Source organism: Chlorocebus sabaeus, chromosome X, assembly GCF_047675955.1.
Source record: "Chlorocebus sabaeus isolate Y175 chromosome X, mChlSab1.0.hap1, whole genome shotgun sequence".
Classification (NCBI taxonomy): Eukaryota; Metazoa; Chordata; class Mammalia; order Primates; family Cercopithecidae; genus Chlorocebus; species Chlorocebus sabaeus.
The window spans coordinates 52,548,287-52,566,333 of NC_132933.1; the positions used below are offsets into that span (position 1 = coordinate 52,548,287).

Here is an 18,047-nt window from a genome sequence, read left to right on the forward strand (position 1 = left end):
ACATTATATATTTTGGTTACTTCATTCTTTGTGCATCTATTTGTTTGTTTGTTTGACAAATATCTATGGATGCCTACTATGTGTCAGGCATTGTTTTAGACCCTGAGATACACTGGTGAATACAAGGCCCCTTGTTTGTGGGGCTTAGATTTCTGGGGTGGGAGATAAACAGATAGTCAAGTAAATGTATGGTATTTCAGATGCTGACAAGTGCTGTGGAGAAAATGAAGTAGACCAAAGGTATAGGGAGTGCCAGGAATGAATGTGTGTACATATACTGTTTTCTTTAGGATAGCCAGGGCAAGTCTTAACAAGGTAACATTTGAGCAAAGATATGAAACAAATGAGGGAGCAAACCCTTAGGGTATCTGGGGGAAGAGCATGTAGATAGGCAAAGAAGGAGGTATAAAGATCCTAGGATGAGTTTTTGTTTGGCACTTTTGAGTAATCTGAAACTGAGTGAGCAAGAGAGGCTGAGGAAGGAGATGAGGACAGTGATGGGGTGAGCAGCAGATCATGTTAAGACTTTGGTGGCACTTGTAAGCATTCTGTCTTTTACTCCAAGTAAGAAGGATGGCTCTGAGGGACACAGCCTTATTTTGTCTTCTTTTAAAAAATGGAGGTAAAATTTACATAACATAAAATCATTTTACCAATTTTAAAGTATAAAGTTCTGTGATTGTTAGTACTTTCAGAATGTTGTGCAACCATCACCATGATCTAATTTCAGAACATTTTCACCATCCCAAATAGAAACCCGATAGCCATTAAGTAGTCACCTCCATTTACCCCAGCCCCTAATCTGCTTTCTGTCTTGATGGATTTGCCTAATCTAGACATTTCATATAAATGCAGTAATGCAATATGTGGCCTTTTGTGTTTGGCTTCTTTCAATTAGCATAATGATTTCAAAGTTCATCCATGTTGCAGCATGTATCAGAATTTCATTGTCTTTTATTGATGAATAATCCATTATATGAATGTACCACATTTTGTTTGTCTAGTCATGCATTGATGGACATTTAGGGTGTTTTCACCTTTTGGCTATTAGGAATAATGCTGCTATGAACATTCATGTAACATTTTTGTGTGGACATATATTGTTCAGTTCTGTTGGGTAGGTATCCAGGAGTGGAATTGCTGGGTCATATGATAGTTTTATGTCTGAAAAGCTCATTTTGGCTGTTGAGGGAAAGCCAAAGCCAAGGGAAGAAGCAAGATTAGTTAGGAGGCTACTGCAGCCATCCAAGAGCTAGATGACGGTGGTTTGGACCAGAGTAATGGCAGTGGAGCAGTGAGAACAGATCAGAGTCTAGGTATACATTGAAGAGGATTTGCTGAAAGATTTGATTTGTATTGTGAGAAAAAGAGGAGTAACGGATGATTTTTAGCATTTTTGACTTGAGAGATGAAAGAAGGGAATTGCCGTTTGATGAGACAGAGCAAAGAGCAGTTTTGGGGGGAAGATTAGGACTTTGGTTTTGGGCTCGCTGTGTTTGAGACATCCACGTGGAGACATTGAGTAGGCCATTGGGAAAACAAGTCTGGAGTTTGAGTAAGAGATAAATTTGAGACCGGACATGATGGCTTACGCCTGTAATCCCAGCACTTTGGGAGGCTGAGGCAGATGGATCACCTGAGGTCAGGAGTTCAAGATCAGCCTGGCCAACATGGTGAAACCCTGTCTCTACTAAAAATACAAAAATTAGCCAGGCATGGTGGCACAAGCCTGTAATCCCAGTTACTCAAGAGGCTGAGGCAGGAGATCGCTTGAACCCAGGAGGTAGAGGTTGTAGTGAGCCGAGATCGTGCCACTGTGCTTCAGCCTGGGTGACAGAGATTCCATCTCAAAAAACATAAAAAATAAGTAAAAATACATATATTTGAGTTATTAGTTTATTGAGGATATTTAAAGCCATGAGACTAGATGAGATCATTTAGGAATAATTCTAGATAGAGAGGAGGAGCAGCCCGAGGAAGAAGTTTGGACATAATCTAAATATTAGAGGTCTATGGGAGGAGGCAGGACTAGCAAAGGAGGCTGAGAAGCAGCAGCCAGTGAGGTTGGAGGAGGAAACCAGGAGAATGTGGTGTCCTGGGAGCCAAGGGAAGTTATTTGAGATATTTGAGGAAGAATGGATTTTTTTTTTTTCCTTTTTCCAGCTGCTCTCACTAATTCTTTGAGGTAAGGGGCCCAGGAACAGTGTCCTTCCTTTGAAAGATGTGAACTGGTGTTTTGAATGCCCAGAGTCATCCATCATTAAGGCGATTAAGCTAAAAAAAAGAATTCTGGTCACCTGAATACTGTCTTCTAGACATACTGCTTATTTATGGATATATCTCAGTCCCACTGAGGGCATTTATTCAGTAATTCAGTCAATAAAAATTCTTGAGTGCGTACTCTCTGCTAGTGTCTTTTCAAGGCACTGGGAACACATCAGTAAATGAGATAGGTGGTCACTGATCTTATGGAACTTTGTCGAATGGAGGAGAAAGACATTAATTTGTTTAAATTATTGAACCAATTAAATCGTTTGTTTAAAATACATAAATAGTTACATATGTGGTGACTGTTACTAAGAAATTAGGATGCTATGGGAGCGCAGAGAAAGGTTACTAATCCAGACTTAGGATGGTGGCGTGGCCAGAGAGATCTGGAGGAATTGACATATAAGGAGAGACCTGAAGAAGGAGTAGATTGAGCCAGGTGAAGAAAAGTGGCCATTGTGAAAAGAATATCTTAGACAGATAAAAGAGGGAAGATGGAGAGCTTCAGGATATTCAGAGAAACAAAATAACTTTGTCTTTCTAAAATATAAAGCTTGAGGAGGAGTAGGGGGTGAAAGGTGAGGCTGGAGAGGGTGAGCAGGGGCCAAATCATGAGGATTTTTTTTGCCATGCTAAGGAGTTTCAGCTAAATCCCAACAGCAATGGGGAACCACTGAAGAGTTTTAAAAGTATACTCAGGGCTGGGTGCGGTGGCTCATGCCTGTAATCCCAGTACTTTGGGAGGCCAAGGCGGGCGGATCACGAGGTCAGGAGATCGAGACCAACCTGGCTAACATGGTGAAACCGTGTCTCTACTAAAAATACAAAAAAATTAGCCGGACATTGGGGGTGGGCACCTGTAGTCCCAGCTACTCTGGAGGCTGAAGCAGGAGAATGGCGTGAACCCAGGAGGCAGAGCTTGCAGTGAACCGAGATCGTGCCACTGTACTCCAGCCTGGGAGACACAGTGAGACTCTGTCTAAAAAAAAAAACAAAAAACAAAAAAGTATACCCAGCTAGGCACCATGGTACATGCCTGTACTCCCAGCTACTCAGAAAGCTGAGGCAACAGGATTGCTTGAGCCTAGGAGTTAGAGACTGTTGTGCACTATGATGGTACCTGTGAATAGCCACAGTACTCCAGCCTGGGCAACATTGTGAGACCCTATTTCTTAATGAATTTATTTATTATATGTTTAAAGTATACTCATATTTATTTTAGAAAGATCACTCAGGCTACGATTGTGAATGGATTGGAAAGAGGCCTGACTAGAGGCAGGAGAACCTGCTTCCTTTCAATAGTGGCTCTTGGTTTTTATTCTAGTGTGCTATTTGAAGTGCCAAAGCTGAAAAGTGGAAAGAGTGCATTGGAAGCTGAGAGTGAGAGTCTGGATAGCTTCACAGCTGACTCGGATAGCACCTCCAGGTGGGGTTCCCCCCATTTCCCTCATCTCCTCTAAACCCAAGTTGTGATTTTGTTCTGCATCATCAGTGTTCCTGACTTCTGTCCTCAGGAAGTTGAACGAAGTATTTTCTGTGTCCTCACAAGAAGTCTTTTAAGTAGCACGTCTACCTATTTGGCTCTGAGCACAGCTTCTTGGAACATATTGGCATCCCTAGTCAGTTCCCCCAGTACCTTGGAGTATTCTTCTTAGCCCAGTAGCAACTGATGCTGCTGTCCCTTAAGAATGAGGGTATGGGTGTTTGTGTTTGTGCAAAGTTGCCTCTCTGATCTTCTGCATTCCTCCCAGGTAAATCACATGCGAAGTGTATCTTCTGAATTTGGTTATTACGATGACCCAAGCCACTGGCTCTCCTTCCATAGAGCTTTGATTCCTGGGTAGAAGGGGAAGGGTAGGAGGTGACTTAGTTATAACTTCTGAATCTACCTGCAGGAGAGACTCTCTGGATAAATCTGGCCTCTTTCCAGAATGGAAGAAGATGTCTGCTCCCAAATCTCAAGTAGAAAAGGTAAGTTTCAGGTTATTGAGCCACCTTCCTTCCTCCCTTCCTTCCCTTCCTCCTTCACCTCCCTGTCTCCCTCCATCTTTCCCTCCCTCCCTCCCCCTCACTCTTCTCTTCCTCTTTCTTCCCTCCCTCCCTCCCTCCATTCTCTTAGGCAGAATTTAAATCAGGAATTTCAACTAAACAAATTTCAGTTCAGATTCATTTGGGAGCATTTTCTAAAGTTTTGGTTGAAATGTGTGAGAAAATAGGTTTTGTACTATTTATAGGCATTTAATCTTTCCTTTAAGTTTGTCATAGTTTAGCGAAAATCTGAGCCTTATTCTTCTTAAGACTGTCATTCCTTACTCACTCCTTCTTCCTATCCATCTGTCCTTTTCCATTTTCTTGCCCTTGTACCTTCCTAGGAAACTCAGCCTGGAGGTCAAAATGTGGTATTTGTGGATGAGAGTGAGATGATATTTAAGAAGAACACCAGAAAAATCCTCAGGCCTTCAGGTAACTGGTTTCCCTTACTGGTCTTTTGGGACTGAAGTTCTGAGTACCCTTGATGGACTCTTGGTATGAATAAGTCTCTTCGATTTGGCTTTTTTGGTCTTCCCCTCAGAGTACACTAAATCTGTGATAGATCTTCGCCCAGAAGATGTGGGACATGAAAGTGGCTCCTTGGGAGACAGAAGCAAATCTGTCCCAGGCCTCAATGTGGATATGGTAGGTGCCCTTATATTTTACTTGGTCACTACATGAAATTTTACTTATCTAGAGTTGGCTTTAGTACCTGATATTCTCAATCAACCTATTTAATTATTTAGGAAAAGGCAACATGAAACTTGATACTCCCAAGTTTCTAAAGTAAATCTGGTTCCTCCTGATTTGCTTAAAGGAAAGGACCGTCTTTGCTATCTCTTTTTTTTTCTGTTTTCTTTTTCTTTCTTTCTTTCTTTTTTTTTTTTTTTTGAGATGGAGTTTCGCTCTTGTTTCTCAGGCTGGAGTGCAATGGCACGATTTTGGCTCACTGCAACTTCTGCCTTCTGGGTTCAAGCAATTCTCCTGTCTCAGCCTCCTGAGTAGCTGGGATTACAGGTGTGTGCCACCATGCCCGGGTAATTTTTTATATTTTTAGTAGAGATGGGGTTTCACCATGTTGGCCAGGCGACTCAGGCTGGTCGCAAACTCCTGACCTCAAGTGATCCACCTGCCTCGGCCTCCCAATTTTTTTTTTTTTTTTTAAGAGAGAGCATCTCACTCTGTTGCCCAGACTGGAGTGTAGTAGCACAATTATAGCTCAGTGCCACCTTAAACTCCTGAGCTCAAGCTATCCTCCCACCTCAGCCCCCTGAGTAGCTGGGACTATAGGCCTGAACCATCATACCCGTCTACTTTTTTTTTTTTTTTTTTTTTTATTGAGAGATGGGGGTCTCACTATATTTCCCAGCCTGGTCTCGAACTCCTGGGCTCAAGTGATCTGCCCGCCTCTGCCTGTCAAAGTGCTAGAATTACAGGCATGAGCCACCACACCTGGCCATCTCTTTTCTTTTCTAATAAATTGCTGGATATATGGCTGGGGCTCAAATAAATACTTCTTTTGATTAAAATGTAAAGAGGGTTGGGGAAAGTCAAATGGAAAAGAGTTATAGCTTCTATGAAAAACATTAAATATTCTTATCTTATTCTTTTGAGATATGAGAAGGATGGTTGGAATAGAGCTGAGAACCCTGAAATGGGAAGACATGTAAAAAGAAGGATATGAGGCCGGGCACGGTGGCTCACACAGTGATGTCAGCACTTTGGGAGGCCAAGGCAGGTGGATCACCTGAGGTCAGGAGTTCGAGACCAGCCTGGCCAACATGGAGAAACCCTGTTTCTACTAAAAATACAAAAATTAGCCGGTCGTGGTGGCGGGTGCCTGTAATCCCAGCTACTCTGGAGACTGAGGCGGGGAGAATTGCTTGAACCCAGGAGGCAGAGGTTACAGTGAACTGAGATTGTGCCATTGTACTCCAGCCTGGGCAACAAGAGTGGGACTCCGTCTCAAAAAAGAAAAAAATAAATAAATAAATAAAGGAAAAGAAGTGTATGTGCATATGCATACACACGACAACTCAGAGCTTTAAAGGAAAGATACTATTCTTTGAAGCTAAAGAAAAGTCTTTCTTTTATTAACTCTGAATCTACATTTATTGTTCCAGGAAGAGGAGGAGGAAGAAGAAGAAGACATTGACCACCTAGTGAAGTTACATCGCCAGAAGCTAGCCAGAAGCAGCATGCAAAGTGGTTCCTCCATGGTAAGTTCTATTAGATCTGTGGTTACAGGCATGTTGGGGTACTAGGAAGAAAAGAAGCACCTCCCTAGAGCAGACTCGGAACCTGGGGAAACCATCCTAGTCACTCTTTTCAGGTAAGTAAGATCATTTGTTTGTTCCTATCCTCAGTTTAGACTATAGGTGCTTAGCGTACATCTAGGTGACTTCCTGAGTCCCCACCTGGAGATTATTACATTGGATAATTAAGGCTTGGGACATTTTTCCTTTTTTTTTTTTTTTTTTTTTTTTTTTTTTGAGACGGAGTCTCGCTCTGTCGCCCAGGCTGGAGTACAGTGGCCGGATCTCAGCTCACTGCAAGCTCCGCCTCCCGGGTTCACGCCATTCTCCTGCCTCAGCCTCCTCAGTAGCTGGGACTACAGGCGCCCGCCACCTCGCCTGGCTAGTTTTTTGTATTTTTTAGTAGAGACGGGGTTTCACCGTGTTAGCCAGGATGGTCTTGATCTTGTGACCTCGTGATCCACCCGTCTCGGCCTCCCAAAGTGCTGGGATTACAGGCTTGAGCCACCGCGCCCGGCCAGCTTGGGACATTTTTCATCACAGCTTTGTGAACAATAACCTTAACTTATCCTCTGAAGGGGTACCCAGGCTATGAAGTGAGCAAGATCAGATTTCTTCATCATAGCCCATTCCAAATTCTCAACATTAGAGGAAAGTGACTGTCATGAAAGGGGCTCTGGCAGGGTTAATCGACATCAGGGTATGGTTAACAAGTAGTAATACCAGTCAGGATAATGAAGTTAAAGGAACATTTAAGAATCAGGGCCTGGTTCTGTCATAAGCATGAAGATTGATATTTAGGGAAATAGGAACAAGGGTGAACAGAATTTGTTCACACACTCACACATGGGAAGAGAATGTCAGCTCACATGACCGATTACTACCAGAGAGGAAGGTGCCTTTTCACTTCTGGTGGGGTTTCCTCCCTCCCACTCACTTCCAATTCTGGCCAAATCTCTTTTCTCTATAGGCCCTGATAGACATAAGGTGGATAAGAGAAATCCACAGATAATTAAGGCACCTTGTTTTAGTTAGTGACTAGCCCCCTTCTAGCTGGTGTTTTAGTGTATATAACGCATTCCCCAAATGGACTTACCTGCGCCTTGCCTCTGCTCCCTGCCCACCTCCTGGGGCAGATGAAAATGAACACTAAAATTTGTAAAAAGAGGAGAGGAAGAGAAGCTAAGAGGTAGGTGAGCCATGAGCTGATTTATTCACCTGAACAGTTGTTAGTGCTGGTAGTTCTCTCTTACCCTCTGGGTCAAGGAATGTCAGCAGCACTGGCTTATTGCAGGGGCTTCTGAAACTTCTGTTGAGTGACTGTGGCTTTATCATGAGGGAAGATGTGAGTGATGTGGGCGGGGGAGTGTGCCTTCCCCAGATGTTCGTGGGTGCTTTATCTTCAGAGTACAATCGGCAGCATGATGAGCATCTACAGTGAAGCTGGTGATTTCGGGAACATCTTTGTGACTGGCAGGATTGCCTTTTCCCTGAAGTATGAGCAGCAAACCCAGAGTCTGGTTGTCCATGTGAAGGAGTGCCATCAGCTGGCCTATGCTGATGAAGCCAAGAAGCGCTCTAACCCGTGAGTGCTTCTGGAACCTGACTGATGCTCTGAGACCAGAGACCAGACCCCGGCATCTGTCTGGGCACTCTTGAACAGAGCTTATCTGTTTCTGGGGGAGCAGGGAGGTGTGATGTAGGAAAAGAACCAGGATTGGGGAAGAAGCAAGAATGGCATGTCTAAGAGGGCTTGAGGTGACTTTTTTGTCATCACATGTCACCATGGCATATTTATATGGAGAGCAGGAAAGTGAAAAGCAGGCTTGAGAAAGGCCAGCAAATTACTCAGTACTCTCTTTGATTTCTAGATATGTGAAGACTTACCTTCTGCCTGACAAGTCCCGCCAAGGAAAAAGAAAAACCAGCATCAAGCGGGATACCATTAATCCACTATATGATGAGACCCTCAGGGTAAGTATCTAGACCCCAAGGGTAGGAGAACTTGTTCTGTCTTGTGCCCTAAGCTGTAGCTATTCCTCTGCAACATGGCCAGGTGACACGGATTTCAGTGGGCCATATCTGTGTCTGAGGATACATCGGGTATCTGTTCACATCCTGAACTCCCAGTGAAGAGAACAAAGGCGATCTGCCTTTCCTGGATTGTTGTGAAGTTGGAGATTCACATGACCACAAATCTCATTTTAAAAAGACATTTGAGATAAGGAGTCTCCTTGGCAGTTCTTTTGGGACGATCCAGTGTTATCTCATCCACTCAAGAAAAAATTAATTTTCCAGGTCCTTCTATGGAATATGGTAGGTTTTTATAAAATGGGTTAAGTTGAGGCTTTGAGTCAGGAAACTCAAAGTGCTTAGGGAATATAAAGTAATTTGGTATTCAGGACTAGTGACTTCAGGAATGGTTGCTCAGGTTTTGGAATAATCTTGTCTGAAGAATTACCCTAAACTAATCATCTTGGGCTTCTACTTTCCCTTCACAGTATGAGATCCCAGAATCTCTCCTGACCCAGAGGACCCTGCAGTTCTCAGTTTGGCATCATGGCCGTTTTGGCAGAAACACTTTCCTTGGAGAGGCAGAGATCCAGATGGATTCCTGGAAGCTTGATAAGAAACTGGATCATTGCCTCCCTTTACATGGAAAGGTAGTCTGCTTTAACAACTCCTGCAGTTTGGATCTGAGGTAGAATTGTCTGCAGTAGCCTCTGCTGGTCTATGTTGGTAGCGTCTTTGAATGTAGTCTTCTCTGGAGTTCTAGTGCCCCCTGCTGCTGTTTCTGAGTTTGACAGCAATTTCAGAGGCATTTGTATATCAAGTGTGAGTTCTGTGTAAACCAGGCAAAGTATGAAGCCATGGTGTTGCTTTGAAAAAATTTTCATATGTGTACCAAGCTTTGTCTCCTAACCTTCCAGAATCTGGGTGTATCCTAACATCCTAACTCGCACCTCTTCTCCAAGCTAACCTTCTGTGTATATCCTAATCTGTATCCTTTTGCCAAGCCACCGCTTTACTTCCAAATGGGAAGTAAAGCAATTCATGGAGCTCCAATTGCTATGCTCTTGATTACAGAGGCCAGGGAAATATTACTTTGGAGATGGCACCTCGGGCCAGAGTGTAGCAGTATGGCATAATCATGCCTGGGATCTGAGTGTAGACCTGTATTGGAATCCTGGTTCTGTCACTGGCCAACTAGATGAGTCCCTTAACTTATAAAATAATGTAGGGAAATCATCTGGCTAAGAAGAAACTGCTAAAACAGAGGACTTATTCAGCAGCTTCTTGATTATCAGAACTATACAATGACATGACAAAGTTCATCTTTAATTTTTTTTACACTAGCGTTTTAAATGTGGGATGGTTTTACATGGTCCATAGACTATCTTTGGGAAGTTAGATGAGAAACTAGTTATAGTGGCTGCCTCTAGGAATGGAGACTGAGGTAGAAGGAATATTTAGTTTTCTCTATATCCCCTTTTTAAGCATTTGAACTTTTTACCATATTAAGAAAATTAAGCAAAAAAGGACTTATGTATACATGGTTCAAAATTAAAACAACATAAAGTATATTAAAAGGAAAGTAGGTTCCATTCCTTAGAAATAACCAGTGTTAATGCTACTTGTGTATCCTTCTATAAATTTTTTATGGCTGGGTGTGGTGGCTCACGCCTGTAATCCCAGCACATTGGGAGGTGGAGGCAGGCGGAACACCTGAGGTCAGGAGTTCGAGACCAGCCTGACCAACATGGTGAAACCCCGTCTCTACTATATACAAAAAAATTAGCTGCGCGTGGTGGCGCAAGCCTGTAATCCCAGCTACTTGGGAGGCTGAGGCAGGAGAATCGCTTGAACCCAGGAGGCGGAGGTTGCAGTGATCCAAGATTGCGCCTTTGCACTCCAGTCTGGGCAACAGAGTGAAACTCCATCTCAAAAAAAAAAGAAAGAAAAAAGAAAAAGAAATTTTGTATTAAGCAGCACAGATATGCATCCGTGTATTTACATGTATATTTTTTTCTTTTTTTACACAAGTGGGCTCACATGCACCTCATTGTACACATCTTTGTTTTTTCATTTAACAATATATCATGGGCATCCTTTTGTGCCATCACATACAGATCTATCTCATTTTAATTGCTGCTGCATAGTGTTTTTTCATGTGCCTGTATTATAATTTATTTACCATTCCCCGACTAATAGGCATTTAAGTTGTTTGAATTCTTTTTCACTCTTAAGACTATGCTGTAATATATCTTGGTCTTCTTTTGTGAATGTAACTGTCAGAGAAATTCCTGTTGGTGGAATTGCTGAGAGAAAGGAAATATACATCCAATATTTTGATAGCTGTTGCCCTTGCAAAAAAAAAAAAAATAGTGATAACATTAAATTTGTCCCTTTAAATACTAATAAAAACAGGAATTCGTTCAGTAGCACAGTAGGATGACTATAGTCAACAAAAATATGTGTATTTCAAAATAACTAGAAGACTTGAAATGTTTCCAATGCAAAGAAATGATGATAAATGTTCAAAATGATGGATGTAACAAAATATCACATGTACCCCATAAATACATACAAATATGATACATCAGTAAAAAGACAGGAAAGAAATTATTACCAAACTATAACATATTATTACAAATTTAGAATTTCTTAACCATTTGGCACCCAAGTCATTCTCTACAGTCAATATAATTATATTGGAAATGTCACTGTAAATCATCATGAACTACTGCCGATGAAACTGTTTTATATAAAGAGAAGAAATCACATTAACATGGAGGTATTTGCTCTTTGCAAATATTTGGAGCCAGAATAAAAATGTGCTACTAAAGCAAATATGCCAGTTTCTAGCTAATGCTAAACTCCAATTTTTAAGAATCCACTGAAACTCACAGAACTTTTCTAAAAAATGAATTTTCTAGAAATGAATAAATTGTGTAGACATTTTATAAACAACAGAAAGACCACTCCCATATTATATATCGATTTTAACTTCTACATTTGTTGATTCTGGTTTTGTTTTTGTTTTTTCCCTAGCAATCCATTTGCTCGTATTCAGTTTTCCCTTGCCTGCATCTACCTCCTGATTCTTTTGTCTCTCTCACATATATTAAACTGTGTGTCCTGGGTATGTGGTATGTTGATCCAAACCTGTGGGGATTATGCCTTCCTAGCATTGGTGAGGACCTAGGTTAGAGGAACCCCAATTAACACAGGCAAGGCCAAGTGCGGTGGCTCCTGCTTGTAATCCCAGCACTTTGGGAGGCTGAGGTAGGCAGATCACTTGAGCTCAGGAGTTTTGGACCAGCCTGGGCAACATGGCAAAACTCCGCCTCTACAAAAATTAGCTGGGTGTGGTGGTGTGCGCCTGTAGTCCCAGCTACTTGGGAGGCTGACCCTGGAGAATCACTTGGGCTTGGGAGGCAGAGATTGCAGTTAGCTGAGATTGCACCATTGCATTCCAACCTGCCTGGGCTGTGGGAGTGAAACCCTGTCTCAAACAAAAACAAGAACAAAAACAAAAACAAAAACAAAACAAGCAGGTGAAAGGGCACCTTTAGTCTGCATCAGCTCATGCTCTGGATACTAAAGCATAAGGAACAAAGTCATGCAGAGAGATCCAGTAGAGTGAACTAGTTCTGCCAATCAAAGCCAAAGACAATAGGCCACTTGCTGCTCATCCCAGAAATTCATTCGTTCACTCTTACATTCATTCAGTAAATATTTGTGGAGCACCTACTATGTGCCAGATACTTTGCTAAGTGTTGGGCATACTAGGATGAACAAAAATAGGCTTAATTCCTGTCTCTTGGCACTTCGACTCTAGTGGTAGAGACAGACATTGATCAAAGGTAATTTACATAAATGCAAAATTTATAATTGTGGCATATTCAAATTCGTGTAACAGAGTTTCACCTATCCTTCAACTCCTTGCAAGCCCTCCTTTTTTCTTTTTTTGGGGGGAGGGACAGGGTCTGGCTCTGTCACCCAGGCTGGAGTGCGGTGGCACGATCTTGGCTCACTGCAACTTCTGCCTCCCGGGTTCAAGTGATTCTCATGCCTCAGCCTCCCAAGTAGCTGGGATTATAGGCCCACACCACCCCGTCAGCTGATTTTTGTGTTTACATTTGTAGAGACGGGGTTTTGGTATGTTGCCCAGGCTGGTCTCGAACTCCTGGACTCAAGCATTTGCCCACCTCAGCCTCCCAAAGTGCTGGGATTACAAATGTGAGCCACTTCCCCTGGCTGAAAGCCCTCTTTCTCTCTTCTTTTCCCCCCAACAAGCCCTCTTTTTAAAAATACAAAGTATTTGAAATACCATACAAATGATATGAACTATTCACATTAAAAAGACACTAAATGTTTATTTGAGTAAAAAGGGGAACATCGTCTTTCGTTTCCCTATTCTGTTCCCTCCCTAGAGGAAACATTGATAAGTTTGTTCGCATCCTGGGTTTTTCTATGCAGTGTGGTATAGTGTTTAAAAGCATGGACTCTGGAACCAGTCTGTCTGAATTTGAATCTTGGCTCTGCTGATTACTAACTGTGTGACCTTGGGCGAGTTACTTAGCTTCTCTGTTCCTCTCTTCCATCACTTGTAAAATGGGGATAATAGTACCTATCTCATAGAGACAGTCATAAAACAAAATGATACACCCAAAGTACTTATAACAGTGCCTAGCACATAGTAAGGGCTAACATAAGTGATAATGGTAATCGTTATTTACATACATTTATAGTCACATATACAAATATGAATATATTTTAATATAAGTGGAACATTTTTCTGCATCTTGCTTTGTTGACTTGACCCTATGTCTTGAATATCTTTCCATGTCAGCATGTACAGATTCACTGCATTCTTTTTTGATGATTGCGTGCCATATGCCATACAAGGACACTACAATTATTCATTTAACTCTTTCTATATTGATTGACATTTAGGTCGTTTCCACTTTTTGGCTATTACTAACAACGCTGGTAGCAAGATTCTCCGTTATGCTGTCAGTGCTTCGTGAGTTTGTATGGCAACCTTGCTTGAAGATCTTTGAGAGTATTTGGAATAGAGTAACTATACCCCCAAAGTGGCATAATAGTGGGTATTGCAGAAGACTCTTTGTTGGTTCTGCCCTGTTTCCTTATAAAGAAACTGCCATAGAAACCTGTGGCTGCCATGGCCTAGGGACCCTGGATTATATTCATATGAAGAAGGATCCTCTTTTGCCCTGATGCTGTTCTTGGGGGGTAATTTTAGAATTTTCTCAGGGAGAAGTCCCAGCAATTCCTGAGAGACCCAGCTTGACCTGTTGGGTTTCCCTGTGTTTCAGATCAGTGCTGAGTCCCCGACTGGCTTGCCATCACACAAAGGCGAGTTGGTGGTTTCATTGAAATACATCCCAGCCTCCAAACCCCCTGTTGGAGGTGACCGGAAAAAGAGTGAGTTTTCTTTGGGGTCCTGGATTTAGCTCTCAGTCTTCTGCACAGGATCTGTGCAAGGCCAGTGCTTGCTACTGGCTAGCCCTGTTGAAGAGACCAGATTGGGGTGCTCCCTGGATCTGCTAGGGAGGTTCCTTTACTAAGGAAGCCTCTCTGCGTTTTTCCAACCAGAAGAGAATGCCTTAGGGTTGGCATTCTTTTCTTTTTTTAGGCTATTAAATGGACTTGGTCTTGGTCCAGCTGTGGCAAGCTACTAAGAGGGCAGAAGAGAACAGAAACTTTGGGGCTGAGAAGGGTGGCTGGGAGAGGTGGTAAAGTATGAAGGACAGGAAGTTGAAAGCTGGGGAAGAATAATTCAACATGCCAGCCACTGGGTTAGTGACTATGGTTGTGTAGATGAGTAAAACATTCTTGCTTTCCCTTGAAGAGCTTAAGTTTTGGCAAGAAATACTGTCATGTGCTAAAAGGACACAGATATAGGAGTCGTCAATTATGTCTGGTTACATTTGGGAGAGTTTTGAAGAAGTAACATTAAAACTGGATCTTAAAACTTTACCAGACAGAAAAGGAGCAGGATGAGGAGAGAAGAGCATTTTTAGAAGAGGGGATAACATGAGCAAAGGTTTTAAAAAGGCATGGTAAATGTGGGGTTGTGAGTGTGTCCCTTATTTTAGTGGGACTGGAGTTTTGGTACACTAGATGTGGGTGTGGGGCTGGAATTGGACATGAGGTGGGAGCCTGACTGAAGAGGGCCTTGAACTTAAAGAGTTTCACTTGATCCACTGGCAATGTGTCGCCTAAGTTCTTTGAAAAAATACACCTTTGGCAGAGTCACATCTAGAAGGTTTGGGGGAATCAATGATATCCCCAATGAGGGTATGTAGAATGACTAGAGAAGAGAGGCAAGTATAGAACCAGAGAGATCAGCAACATTTTGAAGCATGAAGAGAGAAAGAAGAACCAGTGAAGTAAAAGGTTATCAGGAGAGAGCTTCAAGAAGAAGGGACGGGGGTTATCAACAGTATTGAAATACTACAGGGAGGTCAGACCAGATGAGGTCTGAGAAGACATGGCCAATTGGCATTAGATTGCATTTTCAGTGGATCAGTGAAAGCAGAAACCAGATTTCACTAGAAACTAGGGTGAGTGAATGGGCAAAGAAGTAGAGGTGGTAAGTGTGGACTTTTTTTCCCTCAGGATAATTGATGATGAAAGAAAGTAGAGACATGGATAATAGCTTGAAGAAGAGATAAGGTTAAAGGGAGCTTTTCTTTTAGAAGTACTTTTTCAAAGAGATGAGATTAGTATATATTTAGACTGAGGGGTAGGGACTAGTGGAGAAAGAGATATTTCAATTGGGAGGTGGGGATTGAAATTGATGATGCCTGGTGTGTCCTGTGAAGTAGGGGTGGAATCAAGAACTCAAACGGAGTTCCCTCTTTTTTAAATAATTGAACAAATATCAGGCAACTTGATGTCTCTAAACCTCAGTTTTCTCATGTGCAAAATGAGGCCCAAAATAGTGTGACTCTCCTAGAGTTGTTTTGAGAATTAAATGCTTAACATGGTATCTGGCACATAGCCAGTTTTCAATAGGCATTTATTGATATTGTGGTTGTTATTAATACAGCGCCTATTGCTTACTGGCAGGCACTGTGCTAGGCACTGAGGAAACAGGACAGGCATGGTTCTGTTATGGAGCTCGCTGCCTTTAGGAGCAAGGAAAGAAAGTGCTGCATAAACAAAGCTCAAGATAAACCTAGAAGTGTAAGGGGCTCACTTGCTATGGCTGACATCCCTTGCAGGTAAAGGTGGGGAAGGGGGAGAGCTCCAGGTGTGGATCAAAGAAGCCAAGAACTTGACGGCTGCCAAAGCAGGAGGGACTTCAGACAGCTTTGTCAAGGGGTGAGTCCCTAGACCAGCCCCAAACTAACCAGTTTCAGAACAAGAGAGCTAAGAGAAGAACCCAATTTAACTTTCTCTGTGGATATTATCCAGTGTGTCTTACCACTCCCGGCAACAAAATTTGTTCCTGAAATTAGGTAATGACAAAACCTCCACCTTTGCACTGCTCTGAGCCCAGTTTGGACTGGGCTGTAGACTTGATATTCCAAATAAGAGGGTTGTAGACAGGTTCTGACTTTTGTCTGACTTATGCTCTTAATTAATTCTGGGTAAAAACCTGTGCCTTCTGACTGTCTAGATTTGGGAGCTCAGGGCTTTGTTTCCCACAATTTTTAAGCTTTCCCCAAATGACAGATTTGACTTAATTTATCTAGAAATCATGTTTGGCTAAGCTTATAGATATTACTGTTGGTTTTATTTAAAGAGATAAATTCTCTAGTAGAAACAGAGCCAAATATTTAAAACCCATTTTCAGTGGAGCACAGAATAGCCTCACTAATACTATTACATTCATTTTCTGTCTAGGTTAAAGGAATTGAATCAGGTGAATGATCTAGTAGAGATAGTGGGAACTCTGCTTCAGCAGATTCAAGGAGGGGCGTGTGTACTAGGATCTGGATGTGGGTTCATCTTCCTGGGCTAGACCTGTGGTAGGGGAAAGGGGAATTTAGAGAGAGAACTGCCAGCTTTGAGTAGGCTGTTGATTACTCCCCACCCTCTACCAGATACCTCCTTCCCATGAGGAACAAGGCCAGTAAACGTAAAACTCCTGTGATGAAGAAGACTCTGAATCCTCACTACAACCATACATTTGTCTACAATGGTGTGAGGCTGGAAGATCTACAACATATGTGCCTGGAACTGACTGTGTGGGACCGGGAGCCCCTGGCCAGCAATGACTTCCTGGGAGGGGTCAGGCTGGGTGTTGGCACTGGTGAGATCCCCTCCCTCATCCTCACTTGTTTGAAGGCTTCTTGTCTGTTTGACTCCTATTACCACCCCCGCCCCCCCAACACAAAGCTCCTCTGTGATGACAGTTGTCTTCTTTCCTTTCAGTTAACATTCAGCCAATACTTATTGAGTGCCTACTATGTGCCAGGACTAGGGGAAGGCTGAGCTCATACACTGATATATGCACAGATAAATGTAACCCTGATTGCCAGGAACTCCATAATCTTCCCACCAAAAAAATCTACAAACCTGCCTATATGTATGTACCTATACATTCCATCTTCCCTCCTGTTAATAATGAAACAAGGGTCCTTGCTAGCAAAAGCCAAGCTCTCTCCAAGTGCTCTGGGCCACTTCCCCCCACCCTTCTCAATGACCTCACTTCTATAATCTTCATCTCTCAGTTTCATCCTCCCTACCTACCAGTGGTAAATACAGATATGCTCTGGTATTTCCAATCTTATGAAACAAAAATAAACCTTCCCTTGATCACATGTTCCCCTTCTAGTTTCTTAGAAAGAATTGTCTCCACTTCTCACCTCTCCTTCAGCTCTCCTTCACTGTGATCTGCTTTTGTCCCATCACTCTGCTGAGCAGTTGCTCTTGCCAAAGTGGTGTTCTCATCTCACTAGAATTTTCAGCACTATTTAACATAGTAGATCACTCCTCTTCACTTGAAACACTGAACTTCTATTGACACTGCATTCTGATTCCCTTCTAAGTTACTGCTTACCCCTTCTCAGTTTTCTTTGTAGTTGTTGCATTCTATACCCAAACTCTAAACGTTGGTGCTTGGTAGAGCTTAGTCTTGGATCCTCTTCTTTGCCCTCTGTCCAGTCTCTGTACTTGTATATTAATATACTTACATATTAATAATCACACAGAACATTTAACATGAAGCATATAGACTGATGTTTTTACACATGTAAGTCAATTCATGTCAGTCCCCTGTTAAAACCCCTCAGTGGCTTTCTGTTGTGCTTAGAAAACAATCCAAAGTTCTTACCATGCCTGCAGGTCCCTGTGTAACCTGTGCCCTCTATTCCTTTCTGATCCGTCTCATATCACTCTTCCCCTTGCTCACTATGCTTCAACCACATAACTTTCTGGTCTCCAAATATACCAAGCTCATTCCCACTTCAGAACCTTTGCAATTATTGTTTTCTCTGAATGGAAAGTCTGGTT

At 42.4% G+C, this 18,047-nt stretch overlaps 1 protein-coding gene across 4 annotated transcripts in view; it reads left to right on the forward strand.

Moving 5' to 3' along the window:
• The window catches only part of SYTL4 (synaptotagmin like 4), a 56,081-nt gene that overhangs the window by 35,348 nt on the left and 2,686 nt on the right, over positions 1 to 18,047 (forward strand). For all 4 annotated transcript variants that reach the window (XM_007992237.3, XM_007992238.3, XM_007992239.3 and 1 more), the window contains 11 exons: positions 3,593 to 3,694; positions 4,164 to 4,239; positions 4,641 to 4,731; positions 4,841 to 4,944; positions 6,423 to 6,518; positions 7,961 to 8,139; positions 8,426 to 8,528; positions 9,056 to 9,217; positions 13,898 to 14,006; positions 15,812 to 15,911; positions 16,637 to 16,845. In XM_007992237.3, coding sequence (XP_007990428.3) covers positions 3,593 to 3,694; positions 4,164 to 4,239; positions 4,641 to 4,731; positions 4,841 to 4,944; positions 6,423 to 6,518; positions 7,961 to 8,139; positions 8,426 to 8,528; positions 9,056 to 9,217; positions 13,898 to 14,006; positions 15,812 to 15,911; positions 16,637 to 16,845 — 1,331 coding nt within the window. The remainder of the gene's footprint in view (positions 1 to 3,592; positions 3,695 to 4,163; positions 4,240 to 4,640; positions 4,732 to 4,840; positions 4,945 to 6,422; positions 6,519 to 7,960; positions 8,140 to 8,425; positions 8,529 to 9,055; positions 9,218 to 13,897; positions 14,007 to 15,811; positions 15,912 to 16,636; positions 16,846 to 18,047) is intronic.